At 41.8% G+C, this 18,306-nt stretch overlaps 1 protein-coding gene across 1 annotated transcript in view; it reads left to right on the plus strand.

The window, feature by feature from the left end:
- Positions 1–329: 329 nt before the first annotated feature.
- AP1G1 (adaptor related protein complex 1 subunit gamma 1) overlaps positions 330–18,306 on the plus strand; it is a 37,838-nt gene continuing 19,861 nt past the window's right edge. The window contains exons 1-6 of the mRNA XM_066557134.1: positions 330–438; positions 9,177–9,380; positions 13,670–13,794; positions 15,923–16,064; positions 17,275–17,371; positions 18,197–18,273. Coding sequence (XP_066413231.1) covers positions 9,180–9,380; positions 13,670–13,794; positions 15,923–16,064; positions 17,275–17,371; positions 18,197–18,273 — 642 coding nt within the window. The 5' untranslated portion in view covers positions 330–438; positions 9,177–9,179. The remainder of the gene's footprint in view (positions 439–9,176; positions 9,381–13,669; positions 13,795–15,922; positions 16,065–17,274; positions 17,372–18,196; positions 18,274–18,306) is intronic.

Consider the following 18,306-nt stretch of genomic DNA (forward strand, 5'->3'; position numbering starts at 1 on the left):
AGCGGCCTGGCCTCTCCGGCCTCGGAACCCCTCGATCCCGGAACCGCGGACACGGGCGTCGGGTCCCGCCCGGCCCCGCCGCGGGGTGCGCGCGGTGATGGGACCGCCCCGCGCGTGACGTCATCAGGGACTGCCACGGTGCAGACGCACCTTTTCGTGTAAGAACAACCTCACGGGTGCTTCCGCCAAGAAAAGTAGTGCAAGCAGTATTTTCCCTCCCGCCACCAGCGGTGCTTCGCCGCGCTCTCGCCATCCCCGCCCCGTTCCCGCCGAACCCGGCGCGGCTGCGCTCCCACCCGCTGTCGGGAGAGCCTGCGGGGTCGCGGGGGACGAGCCGGCGCTCGGATCCCTCCGCCTGCGGTATCGGTGCTGCGGCCGCGCCGCCGCCATTTTGAATGCCCGGCTCTGTCCGCCACTGCTGCTGCAGGGACCGGCCTGGTGAGTGGGACCGGTTCGGGCCTCTGCCGCCCAGGCCGGGCCTCCCCTGACCTCCAGCTCCCGCCACCTGGGGCCCCGCGAGTTTTGGGGCCCAACTCCGCGGCTGGGCCTCGGCCGCTCTGTCCGCGAGGCCGCCCCCTGCCCTCTCGCCGCCTCTGCCCGGCCCGCTTCGAACTCTGCCCTGCGCCTCGGGGCCTTCTGCTCGGGCGTCGGGAGCGGTCCGTGCCGGCCCTGGCCGTTCTTTGCCGGGCAGACAGCGGTGCGGGTTCTGCTTTGGCCGGCGTTCCCGGTGCTCGGGGGCAGCGGGAGCGGAGCGCGTACCTCGGGAGCTGGTTCGTGCTGTGGCCCGGGGCCGTCTGGGGAGAAGCCGGGACTTGTGCTCGTCCTTCCCTCGGTATCTTATTGCCTAGGCTGCACAAGCGCTCCGAGGGTTACAGCGTCTGCATTACTTACCGTTCACGGGTTTTAATGGCAGCAGGAGATGTTCGCTCTGGCTAAAGGTATTCGCAGTGAGCTGCCGTCTGACGGCCGGTCTGTAAGGGCGCCTTCAAGTCCCTTCTTCAAGGCTGGTTGAGTTCTCGCACGAGCTATAAGATAAATTGTAATTTATTTTATAGTAGACGTTGTTTTTAAAGTTAACAGATGGAATAGGCATGTATTTTATTGTGTTGAAAGTGATGTGTAAAAGTGTTGAGTGACAAATTTCAGTTTCTGATGCTTGAAATATTAACGGGACAGCACAGAATCCCAGTGGAACATCTTTGAAAGGATAGGAGTGTCGCATGTGTGGCCAAAAGGTGTTTGGTCCATGGTGGCTTAAACAGTAAAATATATGTGTGTTTTCGCCTGTAAATGCAGGGAATTCATTTAGGGATGCTCCTAGCGTCCTACATTTAAAATGGCAGAGAAATTTGTGCTGTTTTGTTTCTCCTTTTTTTTTTTTGTGTGCGATTCACTTCTGTGTGGTAGAGCACAACAGCTTTTTGTACCTGTTTCCCTGCTACTGCTCCTCCAAACTACACTTGATATTTTTTCCTTTGTTTGTTTGCATATCTCATTCTGTTGCCAGATTCTTTCTTCTCTTTGCTCGTGTGCTCTCTGGTGTTTGGCACAGGATTTGAAAACTTGTTGGGTACTCGAGAGCTGAATGAAGGCAGGAGATGTTGTGGGTTTTTATCTGAGGAGGCTGGTGTGAACCCTTCCATTCTTCTGTGCTGGGAGAAGGAGAGGAAAGGTATTTAGATGCCTATTTCTTGAGAAGGGAAAAGTAAGTCTTGGGTAATTGTTTTGTGAAGGGATCCAGCTTTTGTGTTTCCATTGTGTAAGATAACTTTCAGGTTTCCTCCTTTTATGATAAAAAGCATTTTCTTCCTTCTTTGTTGTTTTTCCTTTCTGTTCCTGTAAGTGCTGATCTGTTTTCTTGAAGGTGGTATGGTAGAGATGGAAAGATCCTGTAGTACCTTGATGGTGTCCTGTGAGAGGTGAAGGGATAACAGGAATGTTCTAATTCTTGATGTGCAGGGAGGTCAGTGAGTGTGTCAGGCCATGGTGTGAGAAGGGTGGGCAGTGGCACAGAGTCCAGGCTGGCTGTTCTCAGGCATACAGAGCCCACCCTGCTGAGTGCAGCTCAGGTGTGGAACATCAGCTTTCCAAGCGTGCAGGCTCACGCACACCTTCACTGCTGCTAAAAGTGACAGCACTCAGTAAAGCAGCTGGTGCATCTCCAGCGTGAATATTTGTATTTGTGAGCTGGCCCTGTATAACTGCAGGGGATGGGTTGTTTGAGCTCATCCCATTTTTTAATGATAGAGCAAGTCCTTCTGAATGCAGGTGATGCTAATTTGTCCTAGATGATACTCAACTGTTCTTTAGGGAAAGGCTCTATTCTGCCATGGGAGGAGCATTGCTTCACTGGAGGAGAGTTTTGGACTTAATAAGTAATTACAGGATGAGGCTGCAACTCAAAAGACAGCTACAGTAATGTGAGTACAAGTGAATCTGCTGATATTACAGGTATTAGTGCAACCTATATCTGCTATTTGGCAGAAATGCTACAAGTGAAATCAAAGATTAGAACTTCTAGGGCATTGCTGAAGTTACGTGGTCTGTTGTACAGTTCATGTTCATTAATGTAAAAATGTGGCATCTTGTCTTCCTCTGGCGTTAGCTAGGATAAAGAAGGGTGTAGGGGTTTTTTGTGACAAACTAGTGGCTTTTTTATTATTATTTAAAGTTTAACTCTGCAGGAAAGTGAGTGAACAGGAAGTAAAATAGCCAGAGTACCTATAGGTCAGTGGTGATTGAAGTATTGAAACACAAGCCAGAAAATCTGGAATTCTGCTTGTAACTGTCATGGTCATCAGCTATATAGCTGTGCTTATTCTTCTTCCTACATTTTTTAGCTTCTAAAAAAATAGGGAGATATTTATTTTCTTTTTGGCAGTTGTCGAGGTTAACGTTCGTACTGATTGGGAGCTCAGTATGTCTTTCCAATGCAGTTCAGGAGTTGCTGTGTTTGGTGTATATACACAGTTGTGCAGGAATGGGATACCTCATCCAAAGTGCTGACTTGTGCTCCAGGACCTTGCCTCAGTCAGCAGGGACTGGGAGGGGTCTGCAGTTGTTTGCACAGATCCCACCCAATCCCACTGCCAGTGTCCCCAGTCTCTGTCCTGCCTCTCCTCTTCCTCTCAGCTCTTGAGCAGCACCGAGCCTTGCTTCTTGAGTACTGTTGTGCTTCATTTCTTGTTGGTGAGTTTGTTTTTTTCAATGTAACTGGAAGTGGGACCATCTCTTCTTCCAAGACCATTTTTTAGCTCTTGTTTTGGGATACTTTTTTTCTTATTTGACCTCCCCTGCTCTCCTCCAGCTGTCTCTGCATAAAGCAAAGTGTAACTCTGATGCCTTTTCTTAGGAGAATGCATTTTGAAGCCCCCTGCTGACTTAATTGGTCTCTGATTTTCTGATGTTGCTTTCTAGTTCTCTATTGCATTCAATAGCTTTTTCCTCACCAGAGATTGTCACACTTACCGTGTTCTGTGGTTGGTTGCTCTTTCTCTCAGCTCATTTGTGTTGCCTTTGCCCTTGATGATGATGATGGTGCTCCTTGCTTTGGTGTTTATTGTAAAAATAGTTATAATAATTTAATATTTACTGTTACCTGTATAAATATTGATAACACCAGACCATATACTAATATCTCTGCGTTTGTTGACACCCTCATTTCTACTTGGAGAGTATGTTTTTGGTTTTATTACTAAAATATTTTTCTTTTTAAGTGTCTGATAGAAGTGGGAAGCCTACTTATAGCAATGTGGAGTTGAAGCCATCAGTGTTGGGTGTCAGCACTGCAATTACTCCTTTCATGGAGTCTGGACAGATCCTCTGCTCTTGTGTGTACTAGGCTGGATTCAGTTGCACCTAAGCAAGTAGGGGAGTTCTGTTGTTGCTTTCAGTTGGGAGTTTGGTCTGGCTTCAGTTGTGTAACTTCCCAAAAGCTGGGGTTGCTTGAGGAGTGTGATTGCTTCTGCATGTGTTGGGGTGGAGCAACTGGAGTTGTGTGTTTTACATGTGTTTGAAACCTATGCTGCTTCAGGCTTGGGGTGTTTTCTAGACAGAACCAAGTTCAGAAATGCTATTTACATGAAAAGCTGTAACTTGGTGTGTATATCACCACAAGTGAAAATTCAGATCATTTCCCCAAACAGTAGGTCTCTTCTATAAATAATTTCATTCTTTTGATGGCCTTTATGTCTTAATGTTTCCAGAATTAAAGGTTAAATAATAATGGAATGTTAAATGTCTGATAATTTGTCCTAAAGAAGTTTTAAAACAGCTGTTATTTTTTAAAGTTTTATTGTCTTAGAAACACATAGGATATTTTAAATGTAAGCTAACATTTCTGAATAGTTTCCAGAGGACGTGCTCTCAACTCAGTGTTTAAGGACTATCCTTTGTCTTTACTCTGCAATTCCTGATAGAGGAATAAAGCTTAACTAAAGCACTTGAGCATTTTCAAGGTGGGTTTTGATAATATTAGGTGTGTGTTGTAAGTATAAGAGGTGACCCATTGTATTTGAATGTGGCTGTATTCTAAGAGAGATTTCTGGTGAAGTTCTATACACAAATGTTTTTGGTATAATGGCCTGTTGAATAAAATATTTAACTTTCAAATGTGACAAGCTTCCACTAGTAACAGACCATATGAAGGAGAAAACAGTAATTTATCAGTACAATTTAAATGAAAACTAAATGGTGTAATTCATGAAGATTTTTGTTGGGTTTGGTTTGGTTGTTTTTTTTCCACTTGTGTATAGTAGGAATGAGTTACACAAAGAGAGAGAATGCCTTTTTATTAGTTCATGGGAAGGATTCCTGAACAGCAGAGGGAGGAGGATCACTGAGGCGACACCTTTCCTAGTCTCTGGATTTCAGGAAAGAAGCTGGAATTTTTTTTTCTAAGGAACTTAAACACCAGCCACCTATACAACTTGAACTAATCTGAATTAGGTCTCCGACTCTCTCAGAGGTTTTGATCTTGATAGTATGTTCTTCTAAGGAGCAAGGCTTTTGAAATTAGAAGAGGAAAAAGATCTCATAAGGTTGAAGAATTCTGTGTTCAACACTACCAGATATTGTAAATATTAACAGTAGGCTCTTTTCAAGTATTTAGAAATCATCTCTGATTTTTGGAGCTTGTAATTAGCAAAGAAATGGCTAAAGGAAACTCCTGTTTTCAACCCAAGGAGGAAATAGGGTACAACTTCTACAAACTGCCTTGTCATTTATGTTCATGTGCAAAGAGTAAAAGAATGTGTCTGTACTGGTGAAAAACGTTAACTAATCCTGAAGAACAAGATTTGCTACTTTGGAGGAAGTTCTAAGAAGCACTTAGGCACCAGCTAAAGGGAAGCTCCACTGTCTGCTGCTGCTAGATGATACAGTTATCCTCCCTTTATTGCAGTAAAGGTCTGTTGGCATTACAGTAGGCTTAGGAATTGCTGAAACTAGGTAAATGTTAATCTCTTCTGTAATGTTTCTGAATTTAATTGTTCTTGTGTCCAAAGTTTCTTCTCATCTGCAGTAACTACTGCTTACGCATACTTGAAATGTCTGAAACTCAAAACTGATGAGATTTCCATGAGTATGATGATGAGTATTAGCATGCAGAAGAATCTTAAAGTCGCTGAAGGCAAAGAGCAGGTACCTGATGCAAGAATTTTTGATGTTGAGAGAACATTTTCTTGTGGAGGGGAAAAAAACAATGTGCTGCATTGCATGGGAATTACCTCGTATTGAAATACTGGAGGAATGTACATAAGAAGAGCTCAAGCTTCAAGGATAAACATGTAGGGTGATTTGTGAGGGGAAGATGCTATTTTACATAGATGGGTGCAAAACCTTTTCTATGGGATGGATTCAAAGGTATATTAAAAGCTGAACGATTTGATATTGACTAAAAACAAGTATGTAGTTGCAGCACAAGGCTAGAAGTCCTTTTTCTGAATATTGGAAAATAAATCACAGCCCTGTCTTTTGTCCTTTTGTAATCCTCCATCAGAGCAGGTCTGAATTTTTCTGTTCTCATCAGGCAGGGAGCGTGTGTGTGTGTGTGTGTGTGTGTGTGAGATACAGTTGCTCTTAGTCCTTTGGGTTAGACTGTCCGTGTAACTGTGTTAGCTGTTACACAAGTGAGAACAGCAGGAAGCCTCAGAAATTATTTTTTGGGTCTTACTCATCAATCCTTGCTTTCTGAAGTGTTGGTTCTGCTTGCTTTCCTGTGATTATGAAGTGAGGAGAAAAAATAATCTTTACAGTGTGCCTTGCTAATTCTTTATTTATGCAAGGGTATTTGTAAATACTGACTATTCACTTTTTTCAATATCTGAATGATGTTAGATCTTCAGTTTGTCGTCACAGTACCTGCCTTTTTGGTGAGACAGGAAGTCCTGCCTAAACACTGGAGAAGGATGAAAAAAAAGTATTCATAAAAAGCTGTACTTCACATATATAGTAATGTTGTTGAATTCTGTTTTTCCCTTGACCAGAACTATTTACGCAGTATTTCCTTTTATTTTCTGCTGTCCAGGGCCAAGCTTAAGATGCTGAAGCCTTCCATGGGCATACCTACAGAAAGTTTTTGGTCCACTGGCAAGGAAAGGAGTGGGCTTGTACAAGTCACAGGCTGCAGATATCAGTGTTCAGCAGTTTATAAACCTTCAGATACAGAGTGAGAACAAAACAGCTTTTGTGGTATCTAAACAATTTGTTGGCAAACCTCAGTTTGTTTGCAGGTTATGTGTTAGTGTTTCAAAAACTTTGTAAAGAACACTTCCTTTAAAATAAAGGAGTCAGTCATGTTTGTAATAGGTAGACTAGTAGTAGCCACTGCTTTTCTTGTCAGGAACAGCAGTGTTGTAGATAAACTTAATTAGGGTGCAGAGCCATAGCATAAGTGTGGATTCATGCTGGAGCGAACCTTTCACCTCTTTTCCAGCCCATCTGAGGTCTCCCAAAGCTGCATGTTCTCACTGCTGCCTGTCTGTGCACAAGCCAGGCTGGTGTGTCTGGGGCCTGCTTTCGGGAGGAAGGGGGCAAAGCTGCTTTTTGTGCGTGCAGGTTGGTGCACTGGACTCACCTTTTTCAGCATGAGGGGTCTTAGTGATTATGAAATTATCGCCTATGGGCTGCGGAGGAATATTTCTGCAGTAGCGCTTTTATCTTTGTAACTCCTGCTCAATTTTCCAACAAGAATGTGGCTTATCATGATCAGTTTAGAATTATGTGGTATGTGTGTGTAGTAGACGAGTCTAGGCTTAAAAATTCAACACTTAACATGGACAGTTGTCACCCAGGAAAGAGATTTTTGCATTTATGATACTGTTGTGAAAAACACAAGCTGAGTACTTTGCCACAATCAAAACTCCACAGAGTGTTACCAATTTTCAGGAAACTAATAGTGAGGCAAAAAAATAGAAGGCATTTTATATAAATACATCAATATGACATCTACCCCTTAAGTGCTACATGCAGCATATCGCTTTTGTTCCCCTTGAGAAAGGATGTAGAACTGTATTACATGAAGGCATGGCAGCAAAGGAAGTGGTCATGGAAGGGCTTGTTCTGGAGATGGATTTCTTACTTTTCCCTGACTATTTCTGTTATGCTTGTTAGTGCAGCATGAGTGCATAGCAACCATTAATTTATTCATATCACACTAATGTGAGGAAGTGTTGTGAATTCACATGGAGAGACAAGACAAAAGTAAGGATTAATGTGTCCAATAGTCTTGATCCTACACATCAGCATTTTGGGACAAAGTTTCCTTATGCAAGAAGAATATCTCTGCTCTTCCATTTTCAAAACTGAATGTTTTGTGTCTCTGTAAATTCAAGCTTTTTAAAGTATGAAGATGGGGAACTTAAATATGAGGAGTCTACATGGTTTGGCTGAAGAGGCCTAGTGTATGTATGAGTTTGTAATCGAGACTCGGAGCTGCCTTTGTCTGGCTTACTGTAAGGCCACCTTTTCACTTGTACATGCATCTCTCTCTGCTTTTCTGCAAGCAAAGAAATCCCGTTAGCTCTGTGTTCCAGCCTCTCTGTTCAGTGGCATCATGTAAGCCAGTTAAGTGCAGCACCTGAATGCACATCTTTTTCTTATATGGCAGTGCTTAAACTGTATGACACAGTATTCAGGGGGAATGGTGATCCAGACAAAATCTCTAGCAGACTGACATGGCAACTTCTTACAAGTTGGTCTGATACCTTATCAGAAGGGCTCAGTTCTGTTCAAACGCTGGCGTGGATGAAAGAAGGTTGTAAAGATGTTTATATAGTCTGAGCTCCCTGAAAGTCAGAAGTCTGCTTTGGTGAACATGAACTAAAAAAGTTCAACTGTTAAACATAAATCCTAAAGTTTGGGTTCTGTTTGATAGCCACTTTCCTCTTAACAGGAACTTGGTAGACTAAATTGCTCTGTGGGTCAGATGACTCCATTGGTATTCCATCTGATGAGGGGAAACAACTCTGTGTTCTTGTATACACCTTTCATACCCATACTGCCAGACAGTAATGCCACAGGCTTGTTTGTTTCACAAAGGGCTGTTCTAATTGGGGTGTAATGAAAGGATGATGTAAACCTGATTATTTCTATTTGAAGCAGGATTCTCTGAAATATCCACACACCTAAGATTGCTCTCCATGTGCTTTTCTGCTGACTTCCACACTTCTAAGAAGGAAGTGTGTATGGCACAAGTTAGCAGGTTTTTTGAAGCATAGCCATCTGAAATGGCCGCTTAGATGAAATCTTGTGCAAGTTGTTAAACAGAGGTGTGTTTTGTAGAGGATTTCTGTCCCCAAGTTGTCATGATTCTGGGATCATTTCTCTTTGGAGCCTGCCTTTTCTGGAGAGAGGCAATGATATGAATATGAGAGTACCTTGCAGAGTGCTGTTTATGCCTGTCTCAGGTGGGGAATCATGTTATGTTCATTTGACAGCTGGCTCAAATTGGAGTAATTCCCATTTCTAAGGTTCTGGAAGAGCAGATGTGAGGTACAGTGAAGTCCTCAGGTTCTCAAGTTTACTCTTAGCCATGCTACTGAGGTAGCCTACATTTTCTTCATTCTTTTACTTACATAGTTGAAGATTAAGAAAGAAAAAAGAATACCTGGAAGTGTGAGACCCTTATGAAACCTTTAGAGACAGTAAAAGTTTTACAGTCCTCTTTCTTCTCTCAGAGGATGCCAGCCCCCATCAGACTGCGGGAGTTGATCCGGACCATCCGGACAGCAAGAACCCAGGCAGAAGAGCGTGAGATGATCCAAAAAGAATGTGCTGCTATCCGGTCATCCTTCCGAGAGGAAGATAACACGTACCGATGCAGAAACGTGGCAAAGCTGCTGTATATGCACATGCTGGGATATCCTGCGCATTTTGGCCAGGTAGGTTAAAATTTAGTGCCTTCTGTGCATAAGCCAGTCTGTCTTCTGTGTTTTGGGCACATTAACTTGTTCAGAGCATTCCTAGGCGCAGTTCTTCTTCACACCTTTGGGCTGTTTTGAGGTCTGTTTTCACGTATGTTCTGAACCTATGTTAGTTAGTTTAGACTTCATTAGTGATATTTGCTGTTTGGGGCTTACATATTTTGTTTTGAAACTTGAGGTTAGTCTGCTTTTGCCATACTATCTCCTCCTCACCATCCCTGTTTCTGCAGAGCAGTAGTGCTTAAACCACAGTCCAAGACATAGGGATGTTTTTAGATTGGATCAAAATAGCACTTTGGAGTTCTGTCTCTGAAAAATACCACATAGTTCAAAGGAGGTTCTATGCCCTTTTCCATATAAAGTAATGTATTTGAGACAGAAAAGAGCTGCTCTGTTCCTGGCAATCAGAAGCTGGTGTTCCTTATCCCCATCTTAGTCAGGTGACATGGAGAATGCAGGTATGAGTTTTCCATCACTTGGCTTATTTTTGATGTGCTATTTTTGACAGAAATTTTAGGGAAAGGAGACAGAAAGATGGAAGCTCTTGATCTACAAGGTGTCCCTCAGGTTAGCTTTGTTTAGCCTTTGGGTTAGGGTGCATAGGCGACATAGTTTTGCTTAGAAGTCAGTAAGTGTCCTGTTAGTAGTAATCTAACCTGGGTCTTCAATAAAGCTTAAATCAGTCAAATTGTTGTATCCCTTCAAGTAGCTTCATGTCTTGTGTGTCTGTCCATTTGTGACTGAATTTACCAGTCCTAATATGTCTGAAACAGTAAGCTCAAATCAGTGAAATCAAATTGCAGATAGTTAGGATTAGTGAGTTTGGAGTTTGGGCTCTGCTATAGCATATGAAGTGCCTCATCTTACTTCTATATTATTGGATTATTCTCTCAGGGTAAAGAGTTTTGAAAAAGAGCAAGTGAAGTTGTGTATTATTCTGTTCTTAGCATTATTCATAGCCGGGCTCTCTGGTCCAAGGGAGAAACTTCCTGTCACAAACATTAATTATCTTGGGGCCTTAAGAATAATGAAAAGTGTTACAAAAGTGTCATCTAGAATTTCAACGTTTGGCTATGTTAAGAGCAAAATTTCATTCTTCTATCTTGTTGCTCAAGTATTTAATCCCATCCAAGGAAGATTATAATTTGCCATTTAGTTTAATGATTTAATTTACCATTACTAAGTCAATTTACTAATTTACCATTACTAACTAAAGCAGAAATTTTCAGTTTCTGCTTTGGTTAGTAATGGTAAATTCGCTGTTAATGAAAGAAGGCTAAAGCAGATTGTTCAGTATCTGTTATTGCCAGGCTTGCTACATCTTGAAAAGAAGCATCTATTCTGACTATTTGGAGAGCAGAGTACTTCATCCAATGCCCTTGGTTCTCTTGTAATTCATCAGCTGCATTTTCAGGAGGGCCCAATGCTGAAAAGGGTTTTAAACAAGTGTTCTGCAAGAGAGTGAGTTAGAGAACTTTGCATGTCCTTAACACTTATCACTGGAGGGAATTCTTTCAAGGTGCTACTGTTGTATAGGAGTATAGTTTGTGTGAGCTGGGGACCTGTTGAGGACACAGGCTCTACCAACAGTGGAGTCTTGCAGATAGACAGTCCTGCAATGTAGACAGTAAGCTTCTGAGAGTGATAGGATAAATATGCAGGAAAGAAGTTTTGCTAAAAAACAGGAGAGCCACAAGTGGCGTTACAGTCTCTTTTAAAGCTGTAAGCACACAGCAGCTAACAGTCTGGGTAACCAGGAGTGAGTGGTTGGTCTACTTCTATCCAACCCAGGGCTCCACAAATTTGACCTGGGATATCTTGTACACAAGTATGAGAATGAGCGCTGTATTTAGCCAGTGCATGCTGATATGCACTGGATGGCATGCTGTCTCCTGAGCATGTGCAAATGCTGTTTGTGCAAGTTTGGAAGTCGTCAGACAGCCTGGACAAATGGTCAGATAACTTTATTATTGTCATTGTTTCTATTTGAAAAAAAATTGCAGTTGGAAGAGTGCCTATGTCAGTAAAAGCTGGGTCAGTTGTAGTCTGGTTACATGCCAGTAGTATCTGTTACAGTGGTGATGTAGCAGATTTTAATTGTTCCTTTGAATGAAATGGATTTAACAGTATCAAGATTTTTTCCACTAATTACACCTAGTAAGAGCTTCAGCTGATCATGTTTCTTAGTATTGCTGTGCATGAATCTAGTTTGCGTGTGCTTCTATACAAGTTAAGCAAGTACTCATCAGCCTTTCATGGGGTAAATTTCACTAATACATTTCTAGTACTTTTGAATTTAAAATATATCTTAGAGTATCTGTTCCAGTCATCAGTTTTCTTACGCTCTTCCTCTTCTGCCTTCATTGGCTCTTACTCTGTAGCTTAGGTGTCATCAATTTTATGTTGCGTTTTTGCGGAGGATTGTATAAGTATCTTGTAAACCCAGGAAAGAAGGTTGTTTCAGAGGTGCATTATTCTTTTACAGAAAGCACTGGAAACATGAGAGCTTGATATCTAGTGTTCTGTATATTATTATCTGTGGCTGATCTCGGGCATTTGGGCAAATTCAGTTATCTTTGCAGAGGACTGGTCTTGTTGTTCAGAGGTGTTTATTCGAGGTTTTCATCCTATTTAGCCTTGCAGACTGAACTCAATTTCTTTCAAGCCTTTTCTTCCCGATTTGTCATCTTTGCAGTAGCTGGGCTTTTGCATATGATAACAATGTCAACAGCTGAGTGTGCGTTCTAATGCCACGTGGTCATGAGAACTTGCAGGATGGGGACTAGGCCATAGCACTTTCTTTCTCTGGCACTTCACCTTTAATTTTCTTACCAATAGACTGTGCAGCTTTACTCTTGTTGATGTGTGTGTTTCTTGCATCTCACCTGTGTCTGTTGCCCTGTTCAAGCTTCTGTCTAGCTGAAGATATGAATCCCTTTTCCTGACACCTCGTGTCTTTGCCTGTGTGTGCCCCCTTTGCTATGGATCTGTTGCCAGCTCTGTGTGACCCCTCCTCAGACCTATTGTGCATGCTTATTTGCTGCCCCAGCTAGTAAAGCAGACTTACAGAAATTGTTTGTGAGGGATAGAACTTTACTTCCCTGTCAGGAAAGTAGACATAGATTATAATTGATTATCTGTTACAGAAAACTATTTTAGTGCATTGTAATGTCAGAATATCTCTCTGGTGGATGGTATTTGTTTTTCAAAGTGTCAGATATAAAAATGAGCTGGCAGTTAAATTTTAAATTCGCAGAGTGCAGGTGAAAACTATGTATGTTGTCTTGGGAATCTCTTCTGTGCTATTGATCACAGTTGCCATTTCTACAGGGGGAAAGGGAAACTTGTAGTGACTGGAATGCACATGATTTTAGTAAACTTCTGGTGTTCAGAGATTACAGAGGCGTGCGAAAACATAACTATCTCTGACAATCTACTTTTTGCCTAGATAGCAAGTTAGTTACAGATCACAATAAACATAACCTGGTTTTAGAGTCATAGAATCCTAAAATGGTTTGGGTTGAAAGGTCATCTAGCTCTAACTGCCGTGGGCAAGGACACCTGCTAGTCCAGGTTGTTCCAAGCCCAGTCCAGCCCAGCCTTGAACACTTCCAGGGATCCAGGGGCAGGCACAGCTTCTCTGGGCAGCCTGTGCCAGGGCCTCACCATGCTCACTGCCAAGAATTTCTTCCTAATATTGAACCTAAACTTGCCCCTTTTTCCATTTGAAGTCACGACCCCTTGTCCTATCACTACATGTCCTTGTTTTGGCAGCTTACAGAGCATTGATCCTCTTCCTAGTAGGTAAATTGAACCTTTTAAGTTTAGTTAAAAAATTTTATGTGCATATCAAACATGACACATGATCTAGATTTCCAGATCCTTATTATTTTGAGTTTACTGATGTATCTTTCCTCTCTATCAATGTGCTATCATTTACTTTTGTGGTCTGACATTAACCAACATATCTGGTGTATCTGAGGTCATGGAGGACCGACAGTGTCTGACCACTTCAAGGCACCGTAGCTGCTAATGACCTTCTTGCTGGCTTTGTTGGAACTTTAGCCAGGTCATTTCATCTTTCTTGGTTTTCCACATCACCAAAATGGAAACCGAATACACCTTTAAAAGTGTACTCTGAGATACATACGTTACTACACATCAAAATTCAAACTGTTTCTTCTCTAGCTAAGAAGTCGTTTTCAAGCTAATTATGTCTTTTTTTTCTTTTTTTCCTTTTTTTCCAGTTGGAGTGCCTCAAGCTTATTGCGTCTCAGAAATTCACAGACAAGCGCATTGGGTATTTAGGTGCCATGTTGCTGCTGGATGAGAGACAGGATGTTCATCTTCTTATGACCAATTGCATCAAGAAGTAAGGGTACCACCCCTCCATCAAACGATGATTTGAGGTTTCAGTATCAGAAAGTATCCTTCTGACAGTGATACTTAGAGTATTTTAGGGTTTTTCCTTTGTGTTAGAAAACTGGTGCCTTGAAATTGTTGTGTGCTGTTGACCATAAAAAGGCTGTTGTTGTAGTGCTCTGTATTGGGCCATCCTGTCTAGCTTCTTTAGTGGGAACAGAATATAAAATTGCATTGGTTTTGAAGAGGCATATGTAGCAAGCAACACATGTCCTGTGTGTTTGTTTGCTTCTGCTGACAAACTCTGAAGAGTTGTCAAGGAACAAGGCTATGTATCTTGCCTTCTTTTTAAAATGTAATGGTCCTGACAAATGGTTTTCATTGGAAGCAAGGCCGCAGCTTGGGATGTGCTGTCATTTTGCTGAAATCAGACAAGAGGGGATGGGAATGACTATTTTTTTCATACTTCTCTCAGCAAAGCAATGTTAAAGTGGGACTTTCTTACATCATAGTTCAGTGGGTGATGATGAGTGTGTTTTCTTTTCGAGATGGATTGGAGCAGGTATGGAACAGCTGGGTTCTGGTTGACCTACCCGAAGGTTGTGTGTGGTGTACTGGTTTTTATTATTATGTACTTATGTATGTATTATTAGCAATTAAGTCTCTCAGATATTAGCAAGTAAAGTATTGATCTTCAATTAGACGGTGGCCTCAAAGTGCTTTAAAAGAAACTTGACAAAACTGTGGGCCTGAGGATATGCTAACTTTGAACCTAGCATCCAGGAGACAAGATTTTCGTCTAAAGATCTTTCATTGAAGTGCTATACCTGTGAGGTGCTTCCGTTAGAACCAGGGCTTATGCTACAGTGAATTTGGTAAGGGTGTAGTGAGTTTTAACTGGAAATGAGTCAGATGGAAGCTGAGCAAACATGGTGGACAGCTTCCCATCATCTTCTGGGTTGTATATTGCTTTCTCCTTCGGCTTCTATATCTGCCATTGTGTCTTGCTTTTATCTAGACATTAAGGGATTTATTTATGGCATTGTTTTTTAGTGTTTCATAGCAAGACCCAGATTTTTGAGACAAAAAGGAAAGCAACCTCTTGAAGCATGTACTTGTGATACGCACAGCTTTATATAGCTGCCAAAAAATTGATAAAGGAAGGAAACAAAAAACTAAACCTATTTAAGAGCATGTGCTACCTGTTCCTTCATCTGCATGTTGCCATAACTGCTTCATGTTACAACTAGAATACTGTCTTTGCATTCAGCACCTCTTGCATGTTTGATTCAGAACCACTTCTTTCCTCAGCTCTTCCATCTTGCAGTCCCCAGCTCTCGTTGCCTCCCAGACCACGAACTGTATTTTTTACTTTCTTCAGCATTGAATCCTGGGTGCTGTGGCAACCTTAGTACCAAACACAGATGGAGAAGTGGTGTAGAATTTGATTTTCAAGGCTGTTGGGATTGCCATGTAGAAGCTATATTGTCTTGTGCTTAGTGTGACATTGTAGCTGGCCTTATGAATAGCATCTCCTGTTAGGTAGTTTAGCTTCGTAGTGACCACTTTTCACAACTTCCTTAGGCATATGGATAGGAAAAATTGCTGAACAGAATTCTTGTATGAATTATTTTCAAGGTGTGTGAATGGTGGGGTTTGTGGGTTTTGGTAAGGATAGAGAATACTTTTGCACAGTTTTTTCTATACTGTTTGGTTTGTAAATGCAGAAGCTAAAGCCTGTTGTAGAACATATTTAAACTGGGTCAGCCCACAGTGTCACTGCTGGTCTGTACTTTGCATGCAAGTTCCAAAGCTAAAACCATATGAAATGGAATTCTGTATAGTCTTCCCTCTTCTCAGCTCAATCCTTGGATACCCTGACAGGTCAACCTGATAGTTAAACCAAGTATTTTTATCTTTTTAATTGAGGATTCTAAGTAGAATGAGTAGCAAATCCTGTGGTACATGCACTCAGAGCTTTCATTGATCCTGAGTTGTGCTCCCACAGAGCTGTGAATCCAGAAAGTTCTTTCAGGCCATGTGTTGCTGGATAGATGACTCTAGCTGTAGATGCCCTTTTTTGTGTGTTCAATTTCTGTGTGTGCATGCTGATTGACTTTTTTTGTTCTCCTTTGCAGTGACCTTAATCACAGCACGCAGTATGTGCAGGGGCTGGCACTTTGTACTCTTGGCTGCATGGGCTCCTCAGAAATGTGCAGAGACCTTGCAGGAGAGGTGGAAAAGCTCCTCAAAACTTCCAATTCCTATCTTAGGAAGAAGGTACTTCAGGAAACTCTTGAATACTTTGTTATGGATTAAAAGGCAAGATTGATTGAACACCTTGTTAATATCTGGAATACCAGATGACTGAGATCACACTGAGTGAATATTTTCGCAGTGTGCAAGACAGAGCTCAAAACTCCCTGTCTGTTAATAGCAGGAATGTAAGTAAGCCTCTAAAAGATAAGCAAGCATCCATTTGGCGAGGCAGTTGCTTCTGGTTTTGCACTCTTCTCCCATAATGTTATTGGTGATAATGTGAACGCTTGCCCCCTCCTGGACATTAGCCTCAAAATTCTGGTCACCAGTTTGATTTATCTTCTCAGATAAGAGAAGACCCTGGTTATTAACAATGCAGGCTGGTATCAGAATATTTGAACCTATTTGATGTCTTCTGTTGATGATGGTAACAGTAGTATGAGAACTAGAAGGGTTAAGGTCTTGAAATGGACAAACACTTATAAATTGTCTCATTTCTGTAGCAAATGTGCCATAGCATCAGCGAAGTGTGATTGCCCCTATTCTTTTAGGTTTATTTATTGATAAGTCTTGGTGAGAGTGTGAAGCACTAAGATTTAGGAAGAGATGCATTGTTACTCCTTTGTCTAGTGCTAGATCTAGAGAGAGTTTGGAGAGAAGGCAATGCCAAGAGGTCTTGCTGTGTTCTGGAAAGAGGCACTTGATTTTCAGGCAGTTGCAGGGAATAGTGTCTCCTGTTGCTTCTCCATCCTAGAAGAAATAGGCATGTGTTTTTTCAAAAAACCCTGGAAATGTAGTTTTGTTTCTCATAGTACCCACCACCTCCAGGAGGAAGTTGTTTTTGGGGGAAGGAGGGAAAGTAAATAAGCCATAATTTTACAGTAAGTTTAATTATTTTTTTCCAATGCATTTTCTCCTTCCCAGCAAGAAGAAGACAGGCTGAAGTAGCCCTATTAAAGGCAGAGCTGCTTTGCAAATAATAGCACTTCTTATGTGAATAATGTAAAAATGAACCATTACTAGGGGGAGTATTAGTTTGTAGTTCAGTGCTCCCCATTTATTGAGCTCTCTTCTGGAATGCTGTTGAGTAACACTTGTAATAGAGAGATGAAAAAATGTGCCAGGCCTTTGTTTATCATGAAGATTGTTATAGTTCCCACTGTGCTAGATATTCCCAAAATAGGTATTGTTGTCTTTGCAGTGTGTAGTAAAAAGTGTTTTTCCTATCCAGGCAGCACTGTGCGCTGTTCATGTCATCAGAAAGGTGCCTGAACTTATGGAGATGTTCCTGCCAGCCACCAAAAACTTGCTGAACGAGAAGAACCACGGTAATAGCTGAGATTGTACTTAGCAAGGCTAGGCCATTCTCTAGAGGATAGTGCACTTGCTACCTAAGCCTTTTGTTTGGAGGGAACTTCAGAGGTGTATTTGTATGATTTGTTTCTTTCCATTTCTACACAGTGAATGCAAATGTCATTTAGAAGGAAGAGATGTGTATGACTCTGCTAGTCAACAGGACTTTAACATGGCATAGGTGACAAAAGGAACTCTTTCATTGTGTTTTGATACACTTCAGAGTGGGTGAAATGGGAACATTTGATTTTTATCCTGTACACTGCCTAAAGTGACTCTAAGGAAGCGGCTTCTTAGGCTTCTTAGGAGGTATTATTTTTGTGTAGTCTTTCTTTAAATGGAGTTCTGAGGCCTCCTGAGGAAGGTGACAGAAGGTCTGCTAGGCAACCCAAATCAGAAGAGAAAATTAGGAAGTGTGAGGAACTTGACACCCACAATGCAATTAACACATGCTGTCCCTCTGGAGCCTTACATTTGTATTGAATCATAGAATGGTTGGTTTTAGAAGAGACCTTAGAGGGCAGGAGCCCAACTATGACCATTACTGTATGTTTAGTATGCGAGTTTCTGCAGACCAAGTCCAATTTATCTCCTGCCTTGGCCTTTAATTGCAGCTTTAAGACAGGAGAACATTGCTATCTGCTTTCCCTTGGACACAGCTGCAAGATATGATATGTTGAATTCAAGAACATTTTTAATGATTTCCTGTTGTTTCCTTGTGATGTTTATCAAATGTCTAGAGCCAGTGGAATGATGTTAAATGGAGATATATTTTTCTTTTCCCCCTCCCTCACCTTTAGGTGTTCTTCACACATCAGTTGTTCTCCTCACAGAGATGTGTGAGAGAAGCCCAGACATGCTTGCACACTTTAGAAAGGTAAGTGTGAACTGGTAATATTGCAAAGTTAAT

This window comes from Molothrus aeneus, chromosome 11 (assembly GCF_037042795.1).
Source record: "Molothrus aeneus isolate 106 chromosome 11, BPBGC_Maene_1.0, whole genome shotgun sequence".
Classification (NCBI taxonomy): domain Eukaryota; kingdom Metazoa; phylum Chordata; class Aves; order Passeriformes; family Icteridae; genus Molothrus; species Molothrus aeneus.